The sequence below is a fragment of the Manis pentadactyla genome, chromosome 3, assembly GCF_030020395.1.
Source record: "Manis pentadactyla isolate mManPen7 chromosome 3, mManPen7.hap1, whole genome shotgun sequence".
Lineage (NCBI taxonomy): Eukaryota > Metazoa > Chordata > Mammalia > Pholidota > Manidae > Manis > Manis pentadactyla.
The window spans coordinates 113670691-113695929 of NC_080021.1; the positions used below are offsets into that span (position 1 = coordinate 113670691).

At 37.7% G+C, this 25239-nt stretch overlaps 1 protein-coding gene across 8 annotated transcripts in view; it reads right to left on the reverse strand.

The window, feature by feature from the left end:
* Nucleotides 1-725: 725 nt before the first annotated feature.
* Nucleotides 726-25239, reverse strand: part of LOC118924086 (serine/threonine-protein kinase greatwall-like) — a 44202-nt gene continuing 19688 nt past the window's right edge. For 3 of the 8 annotated variants that reach the window (XM_057498314.1, XM_057498319.1, XM_057498320.1), the window contains 8 exons: nucleotides 17518-17624; nucleotides 17187-17337; nucleotides 13810-13982; nucleotides 10550-11692; nucleotides 9370-9511; nucleotides 4510-4623; nucleotides 4321-4422; nucleotides 726-1676 (listed from right to left, as the gene is read on the reverse strand). In XM_057498314.1, coding sequence (XP_057354297.1) covers nucleotides 1519-1676; nucleotides 4321-4422; nucleotides 4510-4623; nucleotides 9370-9511; nucleotides 10550-11692; nucleotides 13810-13982; nucleotides 17187-17337; nucleotides 17518-17624 — 2090 coding nt within the window. In that variant the 3' untranslated portion in view covers nucleotides 726-1518. Of the gene's footprint in view, nucleotides 1677-4320; nucleotides 4423-4509; nucleotides 4624-9369; nucleotides 9512-10549; nucleotides 11693-13809; nucleotides 13983-17186; nucleotides 17338-17517; nucleotides 17625-25239 lie in introns of those variants that run through there. The other 5 variants (XM_057498315.1, XM_057498317.1, XM_057498316.1 and 2 more) reach the window with 5 other exon arrangements.

Sequence of the window (25239 nt, forward strand, 5' to 3'; positions counted from 1 at the left end):
ACTTATGAAACCCCTTTTATGTGAGCTATGTACTTCATCCTGTTTAATTCTGACAGAGGTACACCAGTATAAATAGCTGCCTCTTCAAACATATTTTCTGTAGTTATTTAACATTTAGTGGAGGTGGGAGAAAATTATTTTCTGTTAATAAAAATTGTGTAACACAACAGATGCATAGATTCCTACTGGCAGAAGCAGTGAGTGCTCTTTAAAGGCTTATGCTTATCCACACGCAGACACAACTCTCAGGACCAGTCCATTTTCCGCTATTATTCTGTCGCAGGTTTTCCCTAGCAAGTGTCTGAACCCACACATTGGCTGGTGTATTAAGGGTTTAAGTTTAGTTAAGTCACCTACTCCCTGTAAACACCCTTACAGCACGCAGTATTCCAGGTGACTACTGAGGCAGACCTAGGTCTATTTAACTGCAAACTTTTTCACTTTTCCACTTAAGGTTCTTGTACTGGGAATAGGCTCGCTCACTGTGTTTCACCCAATTATTTAGTAATGTTGCAAGTCCCTGATAAGTTTAGTGTCCTGGACAGTCCCATTAAGGAATCTGCCAAAGGGAGAATAGTATTTAATAGATTTGCAGGAAATTTACATTTGAATGTTGTTCCTTTGGAGGGTAAAAATGCTGAAAGCCTCAGTGAATTCCAGATGGGAGCCATGGAGCCGAATCTTACCGTGTATATATAAAGGAATGATGTTGACAGACCACATACTTGACATATGGTACAATTTATTCATTTAAGCAAATTATTTTTTTTGCTAAGGATCAGGCTGTCTCTAGTAATGCTGCATGTTCTAGACGAATTATTTTAAAGATGTAAGCCATTACATTTTTCATTAAAATTGAACAAGCTGTTAAAATTGCTACAGTGAATCACACAGAAGCTTCCCTGTACTATGTTAAACAAACAGGTTTTGCAGAGAAAGCACCAGAGCAGTCAAGGCCACAAAACTATATTTGTAGTAAAGGAACCTAAACCTTAGTCCTCTGTTTATTCCTCATTCCCCAAAAGAGTTACACTTCCAAGTGATGCCATTTTCCAGTCACAATTTTGAGCTGGAAATCACAATTGCAGCCTTCAATAACTGCCCTCACGGCTATCGTACACATTACATTAAAATAAAACCATGTGATTTTGTTCTTTTAACACTAAACTGAAGGGTTAACTGAAATCAAGAGAAGTGAAAGAAAATCAAGCTCAAGGTCACGCTTTCTCTAACAGGTGGTATCATTTTACTTTTATTGATACATTAATTTCCATAAAGTGCAGTAACAAAATAAGAAGAAAATAGCTTTGGAAGCCTATATACAGCTCTGAGAACAAGATAACATACTGGTTATATTCTTGATGGCCTTTTAACTCTGTAGAAGTTGTTACATTAAAATTTTAGTGATCCAGATAAATTAATGATCTTCTTCTCTTTGATCAATCTAGTATTAAGGAGTATGTAAGCTTGCTAGCTTATTCAATAAGACAGGTTAGATTAAAGGGAAAAATGTATGTGTTATAGACTGAATCCAGATACGGTCAGGTGCTGAGCATTATTCCTGGCTTCGAAATAGGATGTATCTGTTTCATCATCTGGCTGGGGTATGAAAGGCATAGTTTGATGCTGCAGATTTTCCCAGTCTACGTCACTGAAGAGAGGATGATGTTTTAGTTCTTTGGAAAAATACAAAACAAAACCACATTATGACAATATCACCTAAGCAATTAATGTTCTACAGGAATTAGGAAGAGAGCAACTCACGTATCTCACCCTACTTTATTAATACGCCAGCATCACAGACATTTATTTAATGTCTCTGTATTCAACCACATATTTCACAACAGCACACACACTTGTCAGTCATTCTGTGTATCACTTGGCACATGACAGGTGCCTGGTCTGTATTTGTCAAACGAGTGAACGATCTGCCTTAACAGAAGCCTAGCTTTCTCAGTGCCTCGATTTTCTCACACAGTCCCTGACTTGAGGTAGAAGAGAGCTTGGCTCACTTCCTGCTCCCCCATAGAGCCTCCACACCACTGATCTTCCAGGATAAATGTCCCATTTCTCATTCCAAGGCCTTGACGCATGTGTGCATCTCTGCAATCCTTAGCGCTATCCATTGCCCTAGAGAACGTTAGCAGGAAATTCGTCCCCTATCCCCCACCCACCCCGCCGCCTTCCCTTTGCTCCCTCCTTCCTCATGGTGAGCTCCGCACGTGCACTGAGGACTCCTCTGACACAGCCTCTTCTTGGGTCTCTGGCTTCTGCGGCTTCATGCACTTGCGGTTCTATGACACACTGACTATTGAGCAGTCTGGCTACACTTAAAAGACCTCACCTCTGCTCACCTGTTTAACTACATGTTCAGTACCTGGCATCTTTCCTATTTCCTTCCACCTGCTAAATGAAAATACACTCTTTTGATCATATGTGATATTTAGTTGCTAGACATAAGCTCTTCTCTCCTCAACCCTTCACTTCACAAGACAATGATAAAGACATTGGCAACATATTAAGTGACGATTAAAGCATTAATTTGTTCGAAAAAAAAACCTCACAAAACACACAATCAAATTTACAGATCATATTGAGAGAAGACTACACAGGCAGGGAAGAATTATGTATTGGGGCGACAGGTTGGCAACCAATGTTCACAACTTGGTTCTTCCCTCAACTAAAAGACTGGTCGTGATAAATGATCAAATAGCAAAAATAATTCACATCCAGAGAATCTGTCTCCTAATTGTTCAAAATAAGTAACTGAGCATGGATTACTTTAGAGTTACTCATACCAGTGACCAGTGACTCTAAAAACTGTGATATCTCGATGTGATGTGATGTTCTATGACCCTCATCATAGCCGTTTACTTAAACTGAACTCACAAAGGAATTTTAATTCTAGTTTAAGATGAACTAAATAGTTGCTGGAGCAACTGTTTATTAACTGAAGAATACCCCTAGCATCTGGTTCACTCTGTAAACTGTTCATTAAACAAACATCCCAGGTCACTGGTAAGAATGCATTTCTTCTGTCTCTACTTACTTTGAGCAAACGATAGTACATTAGAGCCATTCTCTAAGCAACAGAGTCTCAGCGTGGGCACAACGGACATTTGGGCCTGGACGACCGCTTGCTTTGGGCCCGTCCTGTGCATAGCAGAATGCTGAGCAGAATCCCTGGCCGCTACCTACTAGGCACCACCAACAGCTGTGACAACCAAAAATGTCTGTAGACAATGCCAACTGTCCTTTGGGGAGCAAAACCACGCCACTTGAGGACCACTCTTCTAATGTAATTTTTAGAGCTGAGTTTTCAAAAGTCTGCACTCTGACTTTACACAGGCTTGTTTTCTCAAATCCTACTCTGCCCAGAGGTCTTCCTGGCCATTCCCTGTCAAAACTCTCCTGCCACCGCTTCACATCCTCTGACCTGGTTTCTTTTTTCATAGTACTCACCACTAGGTGGCAGGAGGTCACGGTAGTATTTGTTTACTAAAGTCTTCCTACTAGAAAGACAGTTCTAGGAGGACAGGGGTTTGAGTCGGCTCATCTCTAGGATACCGCCCATAGCAACATTGCCTGACACCTAGCAGTCATTCTGTGGGATCTGTTAAGTAAATCACTAAACTGGATCTTACTAGAGGGAACACCTTGAAGCTGATGCAAGTGACACATAGCGAAAGCTCATTTTTCTGTATGTACAAAATCATTTCTACTTCATGTGGAATATATTTACGACATAATGCTTATTTGTCTCTCTCTCTCTATATGCCTTGTTAGAAAAAGGATTTTAAGGTAGCTGCTAATGAGATTCACTCGTTGCAAAACTGGAGTTTTATGTACCCCCTGCATTGGAAAAAATCATTGAATGGGTCACAATGTACCAAATTTGTCTTATTTGAGGCAACCTGGCACTTGATGTATGTGTCAACCAATAATGGCATCAGAAATGAAGCAGTAAGAAATTAGAAAAAAGAGTTGTGATAAAAACATCTGCTGTATTTGTCAATGGTTAATTTTATCTGGCTTTGAAAAACCTAAGACACTGACAAGATTGTTTCAGGTCCCTGCTTGAGATTAATAAAATTCAATGAGTGAATATCACAACCTGACTGCAGTAAATCCCATTTTAATGCAGAATAAGGGCAAGTATATCAGTGTATACCTAGAGGGCAAAAATAAACTGAAAAATTTTTTAGCCAAAGGCAGTGAGCCATCTGCAGTACTGTACTAGTACGTGATACCATTATTAATATTCACCCCTTGAAACAAATCAAGGGTAAATAAAGGGTTCATTTCAACACAAAACATTACCTTTCATTCCAGCTCTCATTGTATCATCAATGGTTAAAAGTATTTCTACTGCACTCTGAGCATTTTCAGATAACTTTTCTTCACCTGCAGGCCAAGGGATATCTACAAATACAAATAAGCTTGTTAACCAGTGTTCAGGACAATAATACACAGAGGTAAAAGAACCTATCTTAACAGAAAAGGAATCACCTCTTTTCAGAATATTCTGGAACACTTGTTGTGGTGTTTCATCATTGAAAGGGGGAATTCCTGTTAGAAACTCAAACAAGCAAACTCCAAGTGCCCACCAGTCCACTGCAGGACCTGGAATTTAAGAGGAAGAAGTAGCTGAGCTTGCAAGCATTTTCTACAAACGTTTGATCAAGGCATTCGTTTCCTCAGACCTTCTTCTAGCTTCATAACGTTCAAAAAGCCAAATGCCCTTCCTTTAAGTAATGTGGCAATTACTTCCCTTCTCTGTTTTCCAACACGTTCAGCATTTACACAGCTGGTTAAAGAAAAGTTAAAGCTATCTTTTGTCACTTATTATAATAACCTGTGATATTATGCTTACTTATTCTAAATCCTAAAACATAATCAAGGAATGTACTTAATCTACAGACTCTTCTCTAAAATACAGTACTTCTCAATTTCAAGTCAGGAAACAGTAATGTTTAGATGATTCTGTACACTGCTTGTTCACAAAGGTATGAGATGAGGTAGGAACATCTATCCGAATTCGAGGATACGTGGTAACTTAGGGAAAGCCTTACACTGTTTTAGTGTAGCTTTGCTCCTTTTAAGAATATGGACAACTTCATTTAACAAAACATATTCACTTAAACTATGGTTTGAGGAGGTAACTAGGAGATAGGTCTTAATAGTAGAACTGATTTCTAAATAAAATCTTTATCGGAAGTATCCTTTATATACAAAGATGTTTAAACAATTTTTTTAAATATGACCTTATAATCTGGTTTATGCTTTCATTTAGTTCTATGAGTGAAGTGTTTCCTAAGCAAAGGTTAATTTCAGTCTAAAACTGATTATCTTCAATATAAATTAGAATAGGAATTCCAGTCTAGTACTACAATTTCCTGAAAATTAGTCTTTAAAATCAGTTTCACAAAATTCACGACTGTGGTTAACCAGCTGCCACCATTCCATTTTTAAAATAGGTAGTTTTAAAGTGTGGAATCTGCATTGTGAAATCTGCCATTAGGAAAAAGAATTGCATGCATTTAGAGTGCCTTTTCCCATCCTCCCTAAGAAACACAAGATGCAAATAGTCTATAGGCTTCTATTACTAGAGTAATCAGTATAAGAACATATGAACCACTTCAGTTAGTAGTCCTTTAAAGCAGCACTGAGAAAGGAGTTATCCCACTGGATTAGATAATATAACCGCATAACAAAAAAGTAGGAAGAAATCAGGACAAAAACATTTTTATTTATTTTACTTATGTTAGAAATTAGGACCCTTTTCCAAGCTCAGCCAAAGTGTATGTATGTCAATAACATACATGATTTCTCCAAGGATCTGTCACACACACACATACACTTGAGTCGAAGTCTAATAAGATCACATACTGTGGTAAATCATAACAAATAAATATCATTAGCCAGAGAAATAGAACAAACTTGTCTTATACTACTGGTTTTCTAGTTCAAAACCCACTTCTGTAATTTGTATATTGATACTGTTTTACCTCTATTTTCTAATAATAATGGAACAAAATGGTTTGGAAATATCAAGCCCTTTTGTAGCTGCTGATTTTAACATTTTTATCAAGCCTATTTCCTAGGCTGCAATAAAAATTGCTGTATCTTCATTCTCTGCTACCTTTAAATGCTATAAAGAATTGCTACATTGCCTGTTTTTGTTTTCATGGAGAAGAACAACTTCTCTGGATGTCTTTCTGCTCAGAAGACATAAGATACTCATTTTTGTATTTCATGAGTGAGTTGAAAGGGAAAAAGCTTTTTATGCAATGTGATCTGGTTACACTTTGCTCAGTTTAATGTGCTTTGCAATATTACTTTAGGGAGATGCTCACTCACCAGAAGCCAGAAATCCTGCATTGAAGAAAACAGCAGTTAGGTACACTGCACTAACATGATGAGTTCATTGTCACACCACCCATTGAACTGGACACTAGGTGTTATGCCAGATGTAAGGGATTACAAAGATGAGGACACAAAGAGCTTTCCCCAAGGAGCAAACGGCCTACTCTGAGACAATACAGATAACTTCAATACAGAGTTAAGAGAGACGAAACAGACATGTACATACACAAGAAGCTATGGGAAACTCAGGCCAGAGTTCCTCAGTCCGCTCGGCTGAGGCAGAGCACCAGCAAAGGCATCAGAAGTCTCGGCACGATCTTTACAAGTAGGTCAACCGAAGAAAGAGAATAGCTGAAGAGACTGCCCCTGGGGCCTGGCGTTTGGGGTAAGATGTAGCAAGGAGGGAACTGTTTTTGTTTTTGCTTTCTAAATTGTTCCTCTAAGTTTCTTTGCATTCTTTTTGTTTTAGAAGCTATGTATCAAATTACTTTTATAGAAAATAAAAATTTAAAAATACACCACTGGACAGCTGAGGTAACTAGATGTCCCCCTAGAACAGTATCAAGGTGCTGTAAAGTAAATCTTTAAATTTGAATCTTACTTTCACACTGTATCTATGTTAAGAGAAATGGAAATTATAATACAAAGGAAATGAGTTGGCAAGTCTGGGACTTGGCAAAAGGGACACTGCACAAAAACCAGTCACGTGCCCAGAGGACCTTACTTGTACTAAAGGTGTCAACTTTCAACACTGTGCAGATTATTCCCAAGGCTTAGTGAGTGCTGCCAAGGAATTCTCCTGCGTGCTAAGCAGAAGGAAAACTCACTATAGTCTTAAGAAATTTTCTTAAGCTTTTGTAGAGGGAACAAATATAACAACTAATTATAGGTAGAATGATGTAAATTATTTGAGTTTTAATAAAGTATGGAAGTGAATAACTAATTCTCCATAATTGATCAAGGCATGCTTTATGGAACAGGTGGCATTTGAACTGATGATGAGATGAGGAGAAACCTGACAGGAAGACGACTGGGGACTGGCTTTTCTAAACAAAGTACATGTGTGCACAGTAAGGAAAATCTGAAACTAGATGTGTCTAAAAAGTGGAATGGGAAGCCTGTAAAGAGCTTCTTTGAGAGATGAGGCTGGTGTAAGAGCTAAGCCTCAGACGCCAAGGCCAGTAATCTGGACTTCATTTCGCAGGTAGGAAGGAGCCTCCGTGGTGTTTCAAGGAGGGAAGCAGCATGAACCGTGTTACATATTAAGAGGACAAATTGGTGGCAGTGCTTACAGACAGTAAAATGACATTGAGGGGCCAGAAAGCAAGCTGTTACATTAATGAAAAGGAAAGGCGAGGTTCCTATGGAGCATGTGGCAGAGGTAACACGGTGAGGACAGACACTTCAGAGCTGTAACTGACGTGACTTAAATGCCCAAATGAAGGGACAATGACTGTGTCACTACAAAGATGGTGAAATTGTGAGAGGCGCAAACTAGACAAAACCAGCGCAGTCCCGAGGCTCAGCATCCCAGTGCCCAGAACACTGCTGCCTGGAGGAAGTCAGCAAGTCAGCATTAGAGGTAGATATCTGGGCACCATCCAGAGATGTGACAAGTGGCACCATGGGAGTGATGAGATTAACAGGGAGCACGTGTAGGGAAAAAAGGCAGAAGGCAGGATCTTGAATGTGGATGTTTCGCAGAGAGCAGGGAGGAGCTGAGGAGAGCTGCAGGGCTAAGAGGAATGAGGCTGGGAAGCAGTTGCCTGACATGACCCTAAGGACACCAATGGTGACTGTTACTGATAAAAACGTTTTCACGAAATGGCAACAACAGGACTGCCAGAGCCAAAATCATCAGGCAAAGAGAACAGGCAACCTTGGAGAGGTTAGGTGGTGAAGGGACGACAAGTAGAAACTTATTTTCGGCTTAAGAGGAGAGGCAGCAAAGGAAAACAGAACGTGTGGCGAATGGGGAGGGAAAGATGAGAGAGATGGCCACCAAAGGAGCCCAAAGACAAGGGGAATAATGGACATCAAGGCGGGGAAGAAGAGTTCCTGATGGGGTGAATTATGTCCTCCTGAAAAAAGCAGGTGGATTCTAACCGAACGTGGCAGTTGGAAACAGGAGCCTTGCAGATGTACCTCATTAGGTTAGGATGAGGTCCTATTGGAGGGGGGCCGGGGCCCTGGGCCAATACGCCTGGTGGCCGGGTAAGAACACAGCCACACAACCAGAGAGACACACGGGGAGCGCTGTGTGCAGAGGGGCACTGGGCGGTGTGTCTGCTAGCCAAGGATGCTGAGATGGCTGGCAAACCACCGGAAGCCAGGGAGAGGCAAGGAAGGATTCCCCTGCAGCCTTCAAAGGGAGCACGGTCCTGTGGACACCTTGACTTCAGACCTCCAGGTTCCAGGATGGTCAGGCAATACATTTCTGTTGTGCTGACCCACCCAGCGTGTCCTAGTTTGTTACAGTAGGCCCTAGGAAACCAATACAGCTCGGCTCAGAATGTGGGCAGGGACAATTCTTCAGAGTGAGGGGGAAAAGAAGGCAGGTGAAAAGGCCATCCTTTTATTCCTATACTGCATTTGGAATGATGGCTCATTTCGGGCTCAGCCCTGCTGGTGAGGGTGAAAGTGAGAGTAAACTCTAAACAGGAAGAGGTTCTGGGGACCAAACCCCAATTTGGTCCAACTTTGTCTGCAGGAGCCCAAAGTAGAGCAGACCTGAGAACACATTTAGGACAAAGATAACAGAGCAGGTAGAAGGTGGGGCCTCTCTGCATCACTGAGGCTGAACCAGAAGGGAAAAAACAAACGGCTGCCTGTTTTCTTTTCCCATAATAACTGCCATATATGTGAGAGAACAGTAGTCCACAAGTTCATTTTCTTTTACTTTAGGTAGTCTGAGTACCAAAGAAATATAAAACAATTTTACCTCAAAAAAAAGCAAGTATAGTGATAGCAAATACTTAAAAACTCAGGACACACATGCCTTACCGTGGGCCCTGCCGAGTAACAGCTCAGGTGCCAGGTAGTCTGGGGTCCCTAGGATTCGCCCATCCTCTACTGGGGCTGCCCCTCTTCTCACGCTCTTCGGGGTTCGGAATGGAGTTCCTAACTTGATTTGATTTGGGGTCTTCTAATTTAAAAGGAGTTTAAGAGGAAATAAACATCTTAAGGCCTTTTATAGTGAACAGAAATGATAAAACCAAAGAAAAGCTAGGTTCCTGGGCCTTAAAGATATACTCAAATCCATGATCAGTTTTGAAAATAGACTCATAACTAATTATAATGAAGGAAAGTCCTGATATCTAATGAAATCAATAGCTTAGATAATACCAATTATTTCAGTAAGATCTGGATATGCAAGAAACAACGAAAAAAACCCACAAGAAAAATTTCTTGATAGCATGGATTAATACAAGCTTAAGGGCAGTCACCAAGGGAGGCTGTGGATGACAAATAATTACATTCTTATTACAACACATAAAACAGAACTACACATAAATAACTTCTTATGCTAACCGGCATTTAAAGTTTAAACATATTTTGCCTCACAGGGCTCTGCAAGACCAGTAGGGCCGACACCGTTCTCTCTACAGACAGATGGGAAACTGGCTATGAAGGAGAGGGGTTTCTAAGTCGCTCATGAGGCTCTGCATAGAAAACCCAAGTCTTGTAACCCTATTTATTATACTTTCTATATTATAATGTCTCTCCAAAGGAAGAAAAAAGGAAAACTTTGGATTTATTAAAACAAAGGCTTAGAAAATAAAAACAAAATAAGATTTGAAATACACCTACTTCAACTCTTTTCTACAAAGACAAGAGACATTTAAGTATGTCCTTAGAGGGCAGTGAAGTGGAGTGGACTTTAACTTTGTATCTCACAGTCACTGGGATCAAGTGAAAATATACAACTGTAATTATGAAAACATGTGACTGAAAATATGTCAAAGTATACAGAGCAACACAAATGAAGGAAGCATTGTGGTTAGGAACAAACATTACTGCCAGCTTTGCTTTCCTGCATTAAGATTTCCAACTATCCATAAATGCCCAGCAAGCAGAAATACACGATTAATATCATATAATCTAGCTGAGAGGCAAGTGCCTGGCCTTAACAGTTTATTTTTCTGAACCCTAAAACACAGAGTGTTAGAAAGTGGTAACATACCTGATGTGGCATATAGGATCTTCCTTTTTGGATAGGGCTTACAGCCATGGGATAGGAGCCACTATAAGCACACGAAAGAGTCATTGCCTGTGAAGAAGAAATACTCATTTTGGATGGTTCTGAGTTACTGGATGCATGAGTGTGACTGTTAAAACTTCGGAAAGCTACAGCATTTCTTTTAGAGAAGGCTCGTATTTCCAACCCCTCCGAAGAAGGAGCTAACGTATTTTGGTTACTGTCTTGGGCAGCAGGATTCTCATCACCTTCTTGCAAGGGACTTTCCTGGCATCTGGGTGATACGGTGAGTAGGTCTTCAATATTTGCTTCTTCAAATGAGGATTCTTTGATGCTTTTATCTGGATCTAAGGACTGCCTTTCTAATGGAATTCCCATTATAGAAATTCCAGGAAAAGATGAATCCGAGTCCATAGAAATATTTTTAGGAGCTCTATCATCATCAGAACATAGAAAACTAGAATTTGAGTAGTCCTTCTTCTTATGCTCGTTGCAGTCTTCATCCAGCTCACACATGAGGTTTTTGGCTATCATTGGGATAGGTGATTTTTCTGGTGTCTGTTGTTTATCAGTAAAAGAATGAACCATTTTCTTATTAACACCATCGTTTCGCTGACCTGTATATACCGATAGCTTAAGGTCCTGGACGTCAGTTGTTAAGCCTGTACTTTGATTTGCACAACAACCTCTCATTTCATTACTATGCTTATGCTCTGTACAATTTTTTTTATTCTGTATAATTTCCTGACAAGGACTGGAGTCAACTAACTCAAAATTTCTTTTCAAGCTTCTTTTCACAAGGTGTTCCTCAGTCACGTCACCAGAATCCACAGCCCACTGATGTGACTGGTGCAAACCAGACTGCCTTGTGTCAGCGTCCATCTTAATATTTAGATGCAGTTCTCTTGCTTCCCAAGAAACCTCCCCAGAGAAGCATTTTTTGGCCAAGTTCACAAAAGCGCTCCCAGAGGAGGGAACAGCGCTGCTGTTGTGGATGGCAGAAAGCCCTAACCCAAGATCCTTCCTGTTGAAACTTTGGCTCTGGGTGGCATTTGTAGAATGTGGACATGAAGGCTTTTCAGTTGTATTCCAGCTCAACATTGTGGAGCCCAGTGTATTGTCACTTTCCTAAGGTGAGAAAAAACTTTTTAGTTATGTGAAGCTGAGATTCTTTTTGTTTTTTGCCTTTTTAAAAAATTGAAGTGTAGTTGATAAACAACAGTCTATTGGTTTCAAGTATACAGCATAGTGACTTGACAGTTATCTACATTATTTAAAAAGAAAAATGCTCACCCCAGCTAGTATAGTTACTGTCTGTCAACAGAAAGATATATATGCTGTATTTTCATTCCCGTGAATAATTTATATTATGATTGAGGTTTTGTGCCTCTCTATCCCCTTCACCTATGTCACCCTAAAGTTGAGATTCCTTAACCTTTAAAACCTCTGTTGACTTAGGTGGGATAAATGACTTCATAAAATATTATGCAACTCATACCTACTTTTCAGTGGAACAAAACAACGGTAACAGAATTAAAAAGCAATACAAACTAGTGTACGTTTATGTACATTATTTTGAGTGAAACACTGGTTTAAAATTCAAATCAACTTTTATAATATATACTTCATAGTGTATTACATGTCATTTAAATAGACCAAAATAACAGGCAACATATTCAAGCAAAATTGGGGATAAGGCAGTATTATGTATGTATCTGCTCTGCAAGGCAGGTATGGATGATTATTCTGAAATGCAAAATGCACCGGGCTTAAAATATAGTTAATGGAAAATTATAGACCAAAAATATTTTAATGTAAACGCATCACTTCTTACAAGTATAAGAAAAACCAAGCTGATGGGATGAAGCTAAACAAATGGTAATTTAAAATGAAGAACCAAAAAAAAAAAAAAAAACCCAAAAGAAAAACAAACCAGGAGTTAAAATCCATGGTCAATAAGATGAATTGATGATGCACTGATAAGAAAATACTTTTCCTAAAAAACTTGAATTCCAAACATCTGCAGGGGCTTGTGTGACCAGAGTTTTGTACCTAATATTGCAAACTGGTGCATGGTCATGAGGATTTTTACAAGATTACTCAATTAGAGCGTCTTCAGTAAACTCTAATAGTCCCTATTTTTGGTATGTGAAAATTACACTTTACTGACTTAGTAATAATAATAATGAGTACTTAGTCATGAAGCAAATGAAAATTCCTGAATTACAACTCACTGAACTGAAAGCAGTACTATAATCCAATCACTGCTTTCCTCAGGTTCAGAGGTGGGAGGAAGAAGGTGAAGCTGTGGATAGTTTGAAATATTATACAATATGCTTCCTTGAATAGAGAAGAAGTGAAATAATAGTAGTAGGAATGGAAATCTGGTTGGTTTACCCTGTGACATATCTTACCTACAGACCAGTCTTTAAGGAGAGAAAGAAAAAAGACCAAGAAACCCTGACTTAAATAAAAAATAATTTGACCTTCTCCTAAAATTCAAATACCCAACAATAATGAATAAACTCATATTATTAAGAATAAGGAGAAAATAGAACACAAATGACTTGATCAAAGGGAATGTTTATTCTTTGTGTTACCATTATTGTAGTCTAACATTACCAGGATTCTATGAAGGAATCTATAAAAATTTTAAATTGTAGTTCCTCTCAGCTTTAGTATTTATTAACCTTAATAGCGTAAAAAAGTAAAAAACAGAGTCTATAAATGAAGTAAAATGAAGTAAATCCGTTCAGCAAGCAATCTCCTTAGGACAGATACTTTTAAAGACACACCTACATTACATCTGTGGTCTACAAGTTATTTCTGACCCAGGAGAGTTACCATTCCATTAAATGAGAAACTGGTGGAAAACAGTGTAGGAGCAAGTATAAGTTCTGAAATAAGATACAGGTTAAAAAAAAGCTCATAAGCTAATGTCTGTGTCATGGTAGGGAATTAAAAAGATATCTATCTAGATGCCTAGAAGCCAAACATTGCTATTGATTTACTGCAAAAATTAAAAAATTTGGATCTCATTATATATCACGCAAGAATAATTTCATATCCCAATGAGAAATATTTCGAAAGAATTTGACAGAATATACAGGAAAATGAAGATTACCTTGACTGCCATTATGTAACACTTACATTTCCTTACAGAATTTATACAAAAACATATGAAGTGTTTCTATCATTCCTTTGACATGCATAACTGGTTTTGGGGTGATACACCTCACTCTAACCTGGTGGTCCTTTTCCCATCTGGGACTGCTGTGGCATTCAGATTCCACACTGGATGCGAAGGTGTGGGACTGACTACTGGCACTTGATGTGGCCAGCCTTTTCCTAGACTGGAGGAGATTCGAAGTTAGACACTTCACAGGCATCCTGGGGTTGCACGCAACTGCTTCAAGACCTGTAGGGAAGAGAAAATACTGAAGCTTATGTTAATTCTTCATAATTAAGCTTCTTAATTCTTCACTGAACCTGAGTCTACAGATAACTAGGAAAGTATTAAGTATGCATATCAGAACTATTTCTATGTGAACATTATCCAACCCACAAGGATGGCTTTAGGTGTTTTGGGCATATAAGTTGTGTCCTAATGTTACAAAAAAAAGAACTCTCCATATTCATAAAGTAGAAATCAGGACAAGGGAACAAATTAATAATTAGGAGGAAATCCATTTTAAATATTCATTATCCGACTTAAAACTTCTTGATAAAGGAAATCATCTCATTCATTTGTGAGGAACAAAGGAAAACTGAAGGAACAAAACAGCAGCCGACTCACAGACCCCAAGAAGGGACTAGCGATCACCAAAGGGAAAGGGGTGGGGGGAGAGAGGGAGAAGGGGATTAAGGGGTATTATGATTAGCACACATAATGTAGGGGGGTCATGGGGAAGGCAGTACAGCACAGAGAAGACAAGTAGTGACTCTATAGCATCTCACTATGCTGATGGACAGTGACAGCAATGGGGTGTGGGGGGACTTGGTAATATGGGTGAATGTAGTAACCACAATGTTGCTCATGTGAAACTTTCGTAAGACTGTATATCAATGATACCTTAAGAAAAAATTTAAAAACTTCTGCATAAAGGAGCATTATTGACATGCTACATAGAGCTGAGATACAAGGTTGGAATGTGACCAAATTTACTTAGTTCAATTTGTATTTAAAACTACAGCTTTATTTTAATGGTGAGGGTTATGTGCTTACAGGTGTGAATTACACACATTCATAAGGGAATTTTAAAACAAGTAATAGTAAAGAAGCAAGTAATAGTAATTGGCTAAGTGCAAGCCAGTGCAAGAAGGCAGCGCCATCTACATGACACTTTATCATAGAAATAACAGTGCTAAAAACCGTTGCTCCGGAACTTTATAATTAGACATAATACGAATCATGCTTTCACTGAAGATCATACTATGTGCATGTAAAGATTTCATACGTACATAAAAAGATATGTATATCATTTTTCTTTCCCACAAAGTGTGAACATAATTTTAATCCCAAGTAAGTTCTCTGTCTTATTTATCATTTAATTTATATAATTTAAAAAGTTTAAAAAATGTTTTAATTTAATAAATCTTGGAACTTCAACATTGAAAGAAGAATGTCAAAATCCATCTAAAACAACTGTGTTTTTCACACATAAATCCTCTCAGTGGAATTCCTGAAACTAACAGGACACTGACCCTGATATTTAACAAAACAGCTCAGGTGGTTTTTCCCAGTAATACGGGAACTTGTTTCTAAGTTAATGCCATGTGCATACTGTGCATTTGCTAGTAAGTTTTTTCGGGATCACTGGTCTGACTGGACCATCCCCCTACTTTGGAATTTTGATGGCTCTCCTTTTCGACAGCTTACATTCTATGCTCCCCATGACAACACCTGATCTTTCCCCAGCTACCCGCTAAGCTCCCTTTTCCACTGCACCTGCTACCACTTCTCACATAACACATCGAGTCTCTGTTGTCTGAAGATGGAATATAACTCCATGTGTCCATGCCTTTCTCATGCCTCTATCTGAAATGCCCTTTTGCAATATGCTTAGAGCTATTAAGCTCTGTATTTCTCTTCCTAGGTCCAGTGTGGCTATTGCTCTGTCTTAATTTAGAGCCATTCCTGATTTTTCCAGTTAGCATTTATTACTTTCTGTGCTGTATCACAGTATGCCTCTTGCGGCATTTATTTTACAAGACTGTGACTGTTGTCCCTTTATACGTGTAATCACCACAAAATTACACGTTCTTCTGAGGCGAGGACCTCTCATTCACCTTCATAGCCACTCAAGGGGGCAGCATAATTCTTCACACCTTCCTGCTCTGACTAGATTTAAAAATAACTAAGGAAGATACAATTCCTTCTCCTTAAGAATAAGGCTTAAATAACATCTCCATGTTTTATATTTTAGCAGTTTTCTGTGCATCAAAGATACATATTGTTTTCAGCCATTTTTATTTTCACAGAAGAAACAAGATTGACTGAGTTTGGAGGAAAGGGTCAGTAGATGGAAAATTGTATTTGCAATCAGGACTTGTCTTACCCACTTACTAGCATGTAACTAAATATTTTCAAATATTAGCTTCTCACTTGTAAGAGGAGACAATACTATATAATATATATCTTAGATATGTACAGATTTTAAGACTAATTACTCTTCAGAGCATCATTATTCACATCCCCAAGATGAAGAACATGAGTGCAGAGAATTAAAATGTCCCCTGTTGTTAAGTTATAAAGGGTGAAGATAAGTGCTATGCAAAATGCCCCAATATCCTCCTCTACTATTTGACTTTTGACTTTTATTGTGTGCTGATTTAAAAAATTATATCTTTACTTCAACTATTTCAAAATGTTTTGGAAATAATTTTAATAATGACACAGTGTTAGTTCTACATCCTCTTTTGTAAACTTTCCATTACCCAGTATGGTAAAATTTATCCAGTGGTCATTCAAATATTATAGCAAATTGAAGAATATCTCATTAACTAGACATTTTATTCTGTTGATACAAAAATCTGCAACGGTCCCTGTCAGAAATGGCATTTACATGACGAAATATAGAATGCCACAGCCTGGTTAAATATTTGCATTTTGATGTTACTCAATTGATATGAGAAATTTAAAAATTCAAAACCATTTTGTTCCTCAAAAGACACACTTAATGGAATGAATTACCATTTTCTTTCTATCTATCTATCTATCTATCTATCTATCTATCTATCTATCTATCTATCTATCTATCTATCTAAGTGTCCTAAGTATCACTGATATACAATATTATGATGGTTTCACATACACAAAACAGTGGTTCAACATTCACCCATATTAGCAAGTCCTCACGCCCTCCATTGTGGTCACTGTCTATCAGTATAGAGAAGTTATAGAGTCATTAGTTGTCTTCCCCATGCTGTACTAGTGTCCTAGTGACCTACCTATGTTGTGATTGTGAATAATAGGGCCCCTTAATTACCTTCTCCCTCCCCTCCCACCCTTCCCAACCGTTCCCCTTTGGTAGTAACCACTAGTCCCTTGTCAGTGTTTATAAGTCTATTCCTTTTTTTGTTCCTTCTGTTACACTTTGTTTTTACACTCCATTATACTCACATGATTTTAGTAGTTGGTTAGAATAAGGAGTAGTGTCCTTTGGATGTATAGACACAGCACAAATTAGTTCTTGAGAAAGCTGTGATGTTTCAGAGCCGTGAGTTGAAAGAGTATTTGCAGAGTCTTGATTTTTTCCTGCAGCTGGTGTGAACTGTTATAAAGAGAAAGACAAAAACAAATGCTAAGATCTATTTTATATAACACCACATAAGTAGGTAATCTGTTAAAGTAACTTAACATGCTTTTTATTTAAAAAAAGAAAAAGGATTTTTAATTATGAATGGCAATCATGAAAGGGCATGTTATGTGGTTTTTCTTATCAAGCACTTACAAATCCCAAAGAGCTGATGAGAGACAGTATCTGTCCTGGGGTTCTTGAATAATCTTGTCTAGGTTTAGCCATTGATGGTGTTGTAAGGATGTCCATCATATTGATATCTATATATGGGAAGCAAAGTATATGAAATTCTTCAAAAGTGTCAACTGCCATTTTGATTTAAGTCAGTAATCGTCTGTTCTGAACTTTGCCCCTCTTTCTACAGTATTAACTCATCTACAGAATTGGCTTGTGCAAAATAAATGTACCAGGGAAGCCACCATGCCATAGAGTAAACATATGCAATTGAACAGACAGAGAAAATTAAATACTGTATTATCTCTCTTATGTAAGGAGTTTTAAAAAACAAAAGAAAACAAAACCAATCTCACAGAAAATGAAATGATGGTTACCAAAGATGGGGTGGTGGTGGGAAAAATGGGTGAAGGGGATCGAAGAGTAAAACAATCTTTTAAATTAAAAAAATTTTTAAAGAGCAACATTTCTGTATTAAAAAACTTCATTACTCCGATAGAACAGTCTTGCTCTGGAATGAAGAGATTGCAGTGTATTGACCCAAAGTGTTAGCTTTTTACCGTGTACTTAGTTACTAAAGAGTGTTATCTAACTGGAAACAAAGTAATTCCTGGTAAATCAAATATTAGAAAAGAAGGTGGTAAAAACAAAAGCTAAGAAAGGAATCAAGATATTAGGAATATAAGTTAAATTTCAACATCAGAATCTATTTAAGGAATTAATACAAATTGTGGGCCGCTCATTTTAACTAACATAAGTGTAGGTCAAGATAAAATTGATGCAGATTTTCATCAGGTTTCAGTGCATAACACTGTAAAGTAATTCAACATTCACACATAGTATCGTACTATATTCTTTAGATTTTAACCAAGGTAAGAGAAGTGTAATATTCTGTAAGTGGCCTAAGACTTTAAAAGGTACACTGAAAATTTGAACTTAACAAATTTCATTTCTACTTCACATTGATGAAATAATGACGAACAGGTAACAATAAACATCTTAAAGAATGTTTTTCAATTAAGTGTTAAAAAGTATTATGACAATGATATATGGGATATGATTCCAAAAGTACAGGCAAAAAGCAAAAATAGAAAAATGGACATCAAGGTTAAAAACATTTGCACATCAAAAGAAACAATCAATAGAATGAAAAGACAACTTACAGACTGAAAAAATATTTGCAAGTCATTTATCTGATAAGAGGTTAATATAGAGAATACATAAAGAAGTATAACTCAGTAACAACAAAACAATAATCTAATTAAAAAGTGGACAAAGGACTTGGATAGACATTTCTGCAAAGAAGATATAGAAATGTCCAACATGCTTATGAAAAAATGCTCAACATTAGTGATCAATAAAAAAAATTCAAATCAAAACTTCAGTGAAATATACTTCACACCCATTAGAATAGCCATTATCAAGAAAGAATATAAATGTTGGCAGGTTGTGGAGAAACTGGAACCCTGGTGCATTGCTGGCAGGTATGTGAAGTAGAGCAGCCCCATTAAAAAGACAAAGGAAGTTCTTCAAAAGCTTTAAAATAGAATTACTATACAGTTCAGCGATTCCACACTGGGTATATCCCTGAAAGAATGAACACAAGGTCTCTGAAGAATGAACGCAAGGTCTCTGAGAGACGTTTACACATTCATGTTCACTGCAGCACTATTTGCAAGAGCCAAGAGGTAGACTGACAGGTGAATGGAAAAAGAAAATGTTTGGGCTTAAAAAAGAAGGAAATCCTGGCTCATGGCACAAGATGGATGAACCTTGAGGACATCATGCTAAGTAATACAAAGTCACTCACAAGAAGATCTGTACTGCATGATTTTACTTTCATAAGGTAATCAAAGTCACAGATTCAGAAAATAGATTGTGGTTGCCAGGACTGGGGCAGCAGAAAATGGGGTAGAGACTTTAGTTTACAAGACAAGAAAGTTGTAGAGATCAGTTGCACAGAAATGTGAATATAGTTAACATTACTTTACAGTATACCTACAATGGTAAATATGGCAAATTTTGTTATGAGCTTTTTTTAACACAATCAAAAAAGGAACAAAAGAAACCAAATTCAGAAAAGTCTGTATTTTGTTCAAAATGATTGTCATAGTGCTTATATTAACTTTAATGTAGAACGTTTGGGAGTGATCTTTAAATCATGAGATGTGAAAGAAAAATAAGAAACTTGCAATGTAAAAACAATTTAAAATCATCAATAAATCTCCCTAATACACAATTTTCCTCATTTGAGATTTTTCACACACACACACACACACATATATATATATATTTTTTTTTTAGTTTTTAAATTTTGGTATTAATCTACAATAACATGAGGAACATTATGTTTACTCGACTCCCCTCTTCACCCAGTCCCCCCCACAAACCCCATTACAGTCACTGTCCATCAGCATAGTAAGATGCTGTAGAATCACTACTTGTCTTCTCTGTGTTGCACAGCCCTCCCCGTGCTTCCCCCCACATTATACATGCTAATCGTAATGCCCCTTTTCTCCACCCCCCTCATCCCTCCCGTCCCACCCGTCCTCCCCAGTCCCTATCCCTTTGGTAACTGTTAGTCCATTCTTGGGTTCTGTGTTTCTCCTGCTGTTTTGCTCCTTCAGTTTTTTCTTGGTTCTTATACTCCACATATGAGTGAAATCATCTGGTAATTGTCTTTCTCCGCCTGGCTTATTTCACTGAGCATAATACCCTCTAGCTCCATCCATGTTGTTGTAAATGGTAGGATTTGTTTTCATCTTATGGCTGAATAATATTCCATTGTGTATATGTACCACATCTTCTTTAGCCATTCATCTACTGATGGACACTTAGGTTGCTTCCATTTCTTGGCTATTGTAAATAGTGCTGCGATAAACATAGGGGTGCATCTGTCTTTTTCAAACTGGACTGCTGCATTCTTACGATAAATTCCTAGCAGTGGAATTCCTGGGTAAAACGGTATTTCTATTTTGAGCTTTTTGAGGAACCTCCATACTGCTTTCAACAATGGTTGAACTAATTTACATTGCCATCAGCAGTGTAGGAGGGTTCCCCTTTCTCCACAACCTCGCCAACATCTGTTGTTGTTTCTCTTTTAGATGGTGGCAATCCTTACTGGTGTGAGGTGATATCTCATTGTGGTTTCAATTTGCATTTCTCTGATGACTAGCCATGTGGAACATCTTTTCATATGTCTGTTGGTCATTTGAATTTCATCTTTGGAGAACTGTTTGTTCAGCTCCTCTGCCCATTTTGTAATTGGATTATTTGCTTTTTGTTTGTTGAGGTGTGTGAGTTCTTTATATATTTTGGATGTCAACCCTTTATCGGATCTGTCATTTATGAATATATTCTCCCATACTGTAGGATGCCTTTTTGTTCTATTGGTGGTGTTCTTTGCTGTACAGAAGCTTTTCAGCTTGATATAGTCCCACTTGTTCATTTTTGCTTTTGTTTGCCTTGCTCGGGGAGATATGTTCATGAAGAAGTCCCTCATGTTTATGTTCAAGAGATTTTTGCCTATTTTTTTTTCTAAGAGTGCTATGATTTCATGACTTACATTCAGGTCTTTGATCCATTTTGAATTTACTTTTCTGTATGGGGTTAGACAATGATCCAATTTCATCCTCTTACATGTAGCTGTGCAGTTTTGCCAACACCAGCTGTTGAAGAGGCTGTCATTTCCCCATTGCATGTCCATGGCTCCTTTATCATATATTAATTGACCAAATATGTTTGGGTTAATGTCTGGAGTCTATTCTGTTCCACTGGTCTGTGGGTCTGTTCTTGTGCTAGTACCAAATTGTCTTGATTACTGTGGCTTTGTAGTAGAGCTTGAAGTTGGGAAGTGAGATTTCCCTCACTTTATTCTTCCTTCTAAGGATTGCTTTGGCTATTCGGGGTCTTTGGTGGTTCCATATGAATTTTAGAATTATTTATTCCAGTTCGTTGAAGAATGCTGTTGGTATTTTGATAGGGATTTCATTAAATCTGTAGATTGTTAGACAGGATGGCCATTTTGACAATATTAATTCTTCCTAGCCAAGAGCATGGGATGAACTTCCATTTGTTAGTGTCCTCTTTAATTTCTCTTAAGAGTGTCTTGTAGTTTTCAGGGTATAGGTCTTTAACTTCCTTGGTTAGGTTTATTCCTAGGTATTTTATTCTTTTTGATGCAATTGTGAATGGAATTGTTCTCCTGATTTCTCTTTCTGCTATCTCATTGTTAGTGTATAGGAAAGCAACAGATTTCTGTGTATTAGTTTTATATCCTGTTACTTTGCTGAATTCCAATATTAGTTCTAGTAGTTTTGTAGTGGAGTCTTTAGGGTTTTTTATGTAGAATATCATGTCATCTGCAAATAGTGACAGTTTGATGTCTTCTTTACCAATCTGGATTCCTTGTATTTCTTCATTTTGCCTGACTGCCATGGCTAGGACCTCCAGTACTATGTTGAATAATGGAGAGTGGGCATCCCTGTCTTGACCCTCATCTTAGAGGAAAAGGTTTCAGCTTCTTGCTGTTTAGTATGATGTTGGCTGTGGGTTCATCATATATGGCCTTTACTATGTTGAGGTCCTGGCCCTCTACACCCATTTTGTTGAGTTTTTATCATGAATGGATGTTGAATTTTGTCAAATGCTTTTTCAGCATCTATGGAGATGATCATGTGGTTTTTGTCTTTCTTTTTGTTGATGTGGTGGATGATGTTGATGGATTTTCGAATTTTGTGCCATCCTTGCATCCCTGAGATGAATCCCACTTGATCATGGTGTATGATCCTCTTGATGTATTTTTGAATTCGGTTTGTTAATATTTTGTAGAGTATTTTTGCATCTCTGTGCATCAGGGATATTTGTCTGTAGTTTTCTTTTTTGGTGGGGTCTTTGCCTGGTTTTGTATTAGGGTTATGTTGGCTTCATAGAATGAGTTTGGGAGTATTCCCTCCTCTTCTATTTTTAAGGAGAATGGGTATTATGTCTTCTGTCTATGTCTGATAAAATTCCGCGGTAAATCCATGTGGCCAGAGATTTTGCTCTTGTGTAGTTTTTGATTACCGCTTCAATTTCGTTGCTGGTAATTGGTCTGTTTAGATTTTGTTTCTTCCTTGGTCAGTCTTGGAATGCTGTATTTTTCTAGGAAGTTGTTCATTTCTTCTACATTTTACTGCTTGTTAGCATACAGATTTTCATAGTATTCTCTAATAATTCTTTGTATTTCGGTGGGGTTTGTGATTTTTCCTTTCTTGTTTCTTATTCTGTTGATGTGTGTAGATTCTTTTCCTCTGAATAAGTCTGGCTAGGGGCTTACCTATTTTTTTAATTTTCTCAAAGAACAGTTCTTGGTTTCATTGATTTTTTTCTATTCTTTTATTCTTCTCAATTTTATTTATTTTTTCTGTTCTTTATTATGTCCTTCCTTCTGCTGACTTTGGGCCTCATTTGTTCCTCTTTTTCCAATTTCCATAATTGTGACTTTAGACTATTAATTTGGGATTGTTCTTCCTATTTTAAATATGCCTGGATTGCTATATATTTTCTTCTTAGTGCTGCTTTCACTGCATCCCAGAGAAGTTGGGTCTTTGTACTGTTGATGTCATTTGTCTCCATATATTGCTTGATCTCTATTTTAATTTGGTCATTGATCCATTGATTATTTATAAGCATGTTGTTAAGCCTCCATGTGTTTGTGAGACTTTTTGCTTTCTTTATACAATTTATTTCCAGTTTCATACCTTTGTGGTTTGAGAAGTTGTTTGGTAGAATTTCAATCTTTTTGAATTTACTGAGGCTCTTTTTGTGGCGTGGTATGTGGTCTACTCTGGAAAATGTTCCATGTGTATCAGAGAAGAATGTGTATCCTGCTGCTTTTGGGTGTAGAGTTCTGTAGATGTCTAGTAGGTCCATGTGTTCTAGTGTGTTGTTCAGTGTCTCTGTGTCCTTACTTATTTTCTGTCTGGTGGATCTGTCCTTTGGAGTGAGTGGTGTGTTGAAGTCTCCTAAAATGAATGCACTGCATTCTATTTCCTCCTTTAATTCTCTTAGTATTAGTTTCACGTAAGTTGGTGCTCCTATATTGCCAGCATATGTTTATAATGGTTATATCCTCTTGTTGGACTGAGCCCTTTATCATTATGTAATGTCCTTCTTTATCTCTTGTTACTTTCTTTTTTTTTAGAATAATGTACCATACTTTATCCTTTTACCTACAGATGTTCTTTTTTGGTTTTTTTTTTTTGAGAGGGCATCTCTCATATTTATTGATCAAATGGTTGTGAACAACAATACAATTCTGTATAGGGGAGTCAATGCTCAATGCACAATCATTAATCCACCCCAAGCCTAATTCTCATCAGTCTCCAATCTTCTGAAGCATAATGAACAAGTTCTTACATGGTGGACAAATTCTTACATAGTGAATAAGTTCTTACATGGTGAACAGTACAAGGGCAGTCATCACAGAAACTTTCGGTTTTGCTCATGCATTATGAACTGTAAACAATCAGTTCAGATATGAATATTCGTTTGATTTTTATACTTGATTTATATGTGGATACCACATTTCTCTCTTTATTATTATTATTTTTAATAAAATGCTGAAGTGGTAGGTAGATACCAGATAAAGGTAGAAAATATAGTTTAGTGTTGTAAGAGAGCAAATATAGATGATCAGGTGTGTGCCTGTAGACTATGTGTTAATCCAAGCTAGACAAGGGCAATAAAACATCCACGGATGCAGAAGATTTCTCTCAGAACAGGGGAGTGAGGTTCTAAGCCTCACCTCTGTTGATCCCCAGTTTCTCACCTGATGGCCCCCCTGCGACTGTGCCTGTCTTACGTTGTTCCTCCCTTGAGGAATCTTACCCGTCTCTGGCTAACCAGTCATCTTCCGGGGCCATACAGGGAAATGTAAAGTTGGTAAGTGAGAGAGAAGCCTTATTGTTTGAAAAGGTTAGCTTTTTACTTCTTTGCATATTTATGCCCTGTGGCTTCTATGCCCAGCATTTGTCTTGAGGTATCTTTACCACTTGGAAGAATTATGATACTCGGTAAATTCAATATGAGGCACAAATTCTATTTAAGGGTTGTAATTAGGAAGGAAGAAGAAAAGCTATAGGAGTAGCAGACGGAAGAAAACATGGGAAGATTGATTATTTCTTTGACATATCTTCTTGTAGAGTAACTTCAGCATGTATAGGTTTTAAGCTACTAATTAAATTGCGCACACACATTACATAATAGGAATACAGTTACATAACCAAAGCATATGAATAATTACCAGCCATCTCCAGTGAAGCCAAGAAAACCAGTTAGGCACCCTAGGCATTTGTGAAAATTTGTCTATGATATAATGGATATTGTCCAACTGTACTTGAACAGTCTGAGAGAAATCAGACAAATTAAAACAACCCATTCCTGGGAACTGTTCACATCCCATATGTTCTTTTAACAGTAGATAGTCTATAGTTGCAAGATTTTGGAGCACTACAACTTGCACTTCTCCTATTTCTTGGTTGAGTTCCAACAGTATAGATCCAGTCAAATTTGTTGTTTTACTGTATGCACAGGTCAGCTTAGATATCTCCTTCTTCATTCCAATGGCAAGTCCAGGAACTGGTGGGATGAATGCAGCTACAACTGCAGCATTGCCTGGATCTTTGTTGAGGTTTTTTGATGATCATCTTCTGGTGTGAC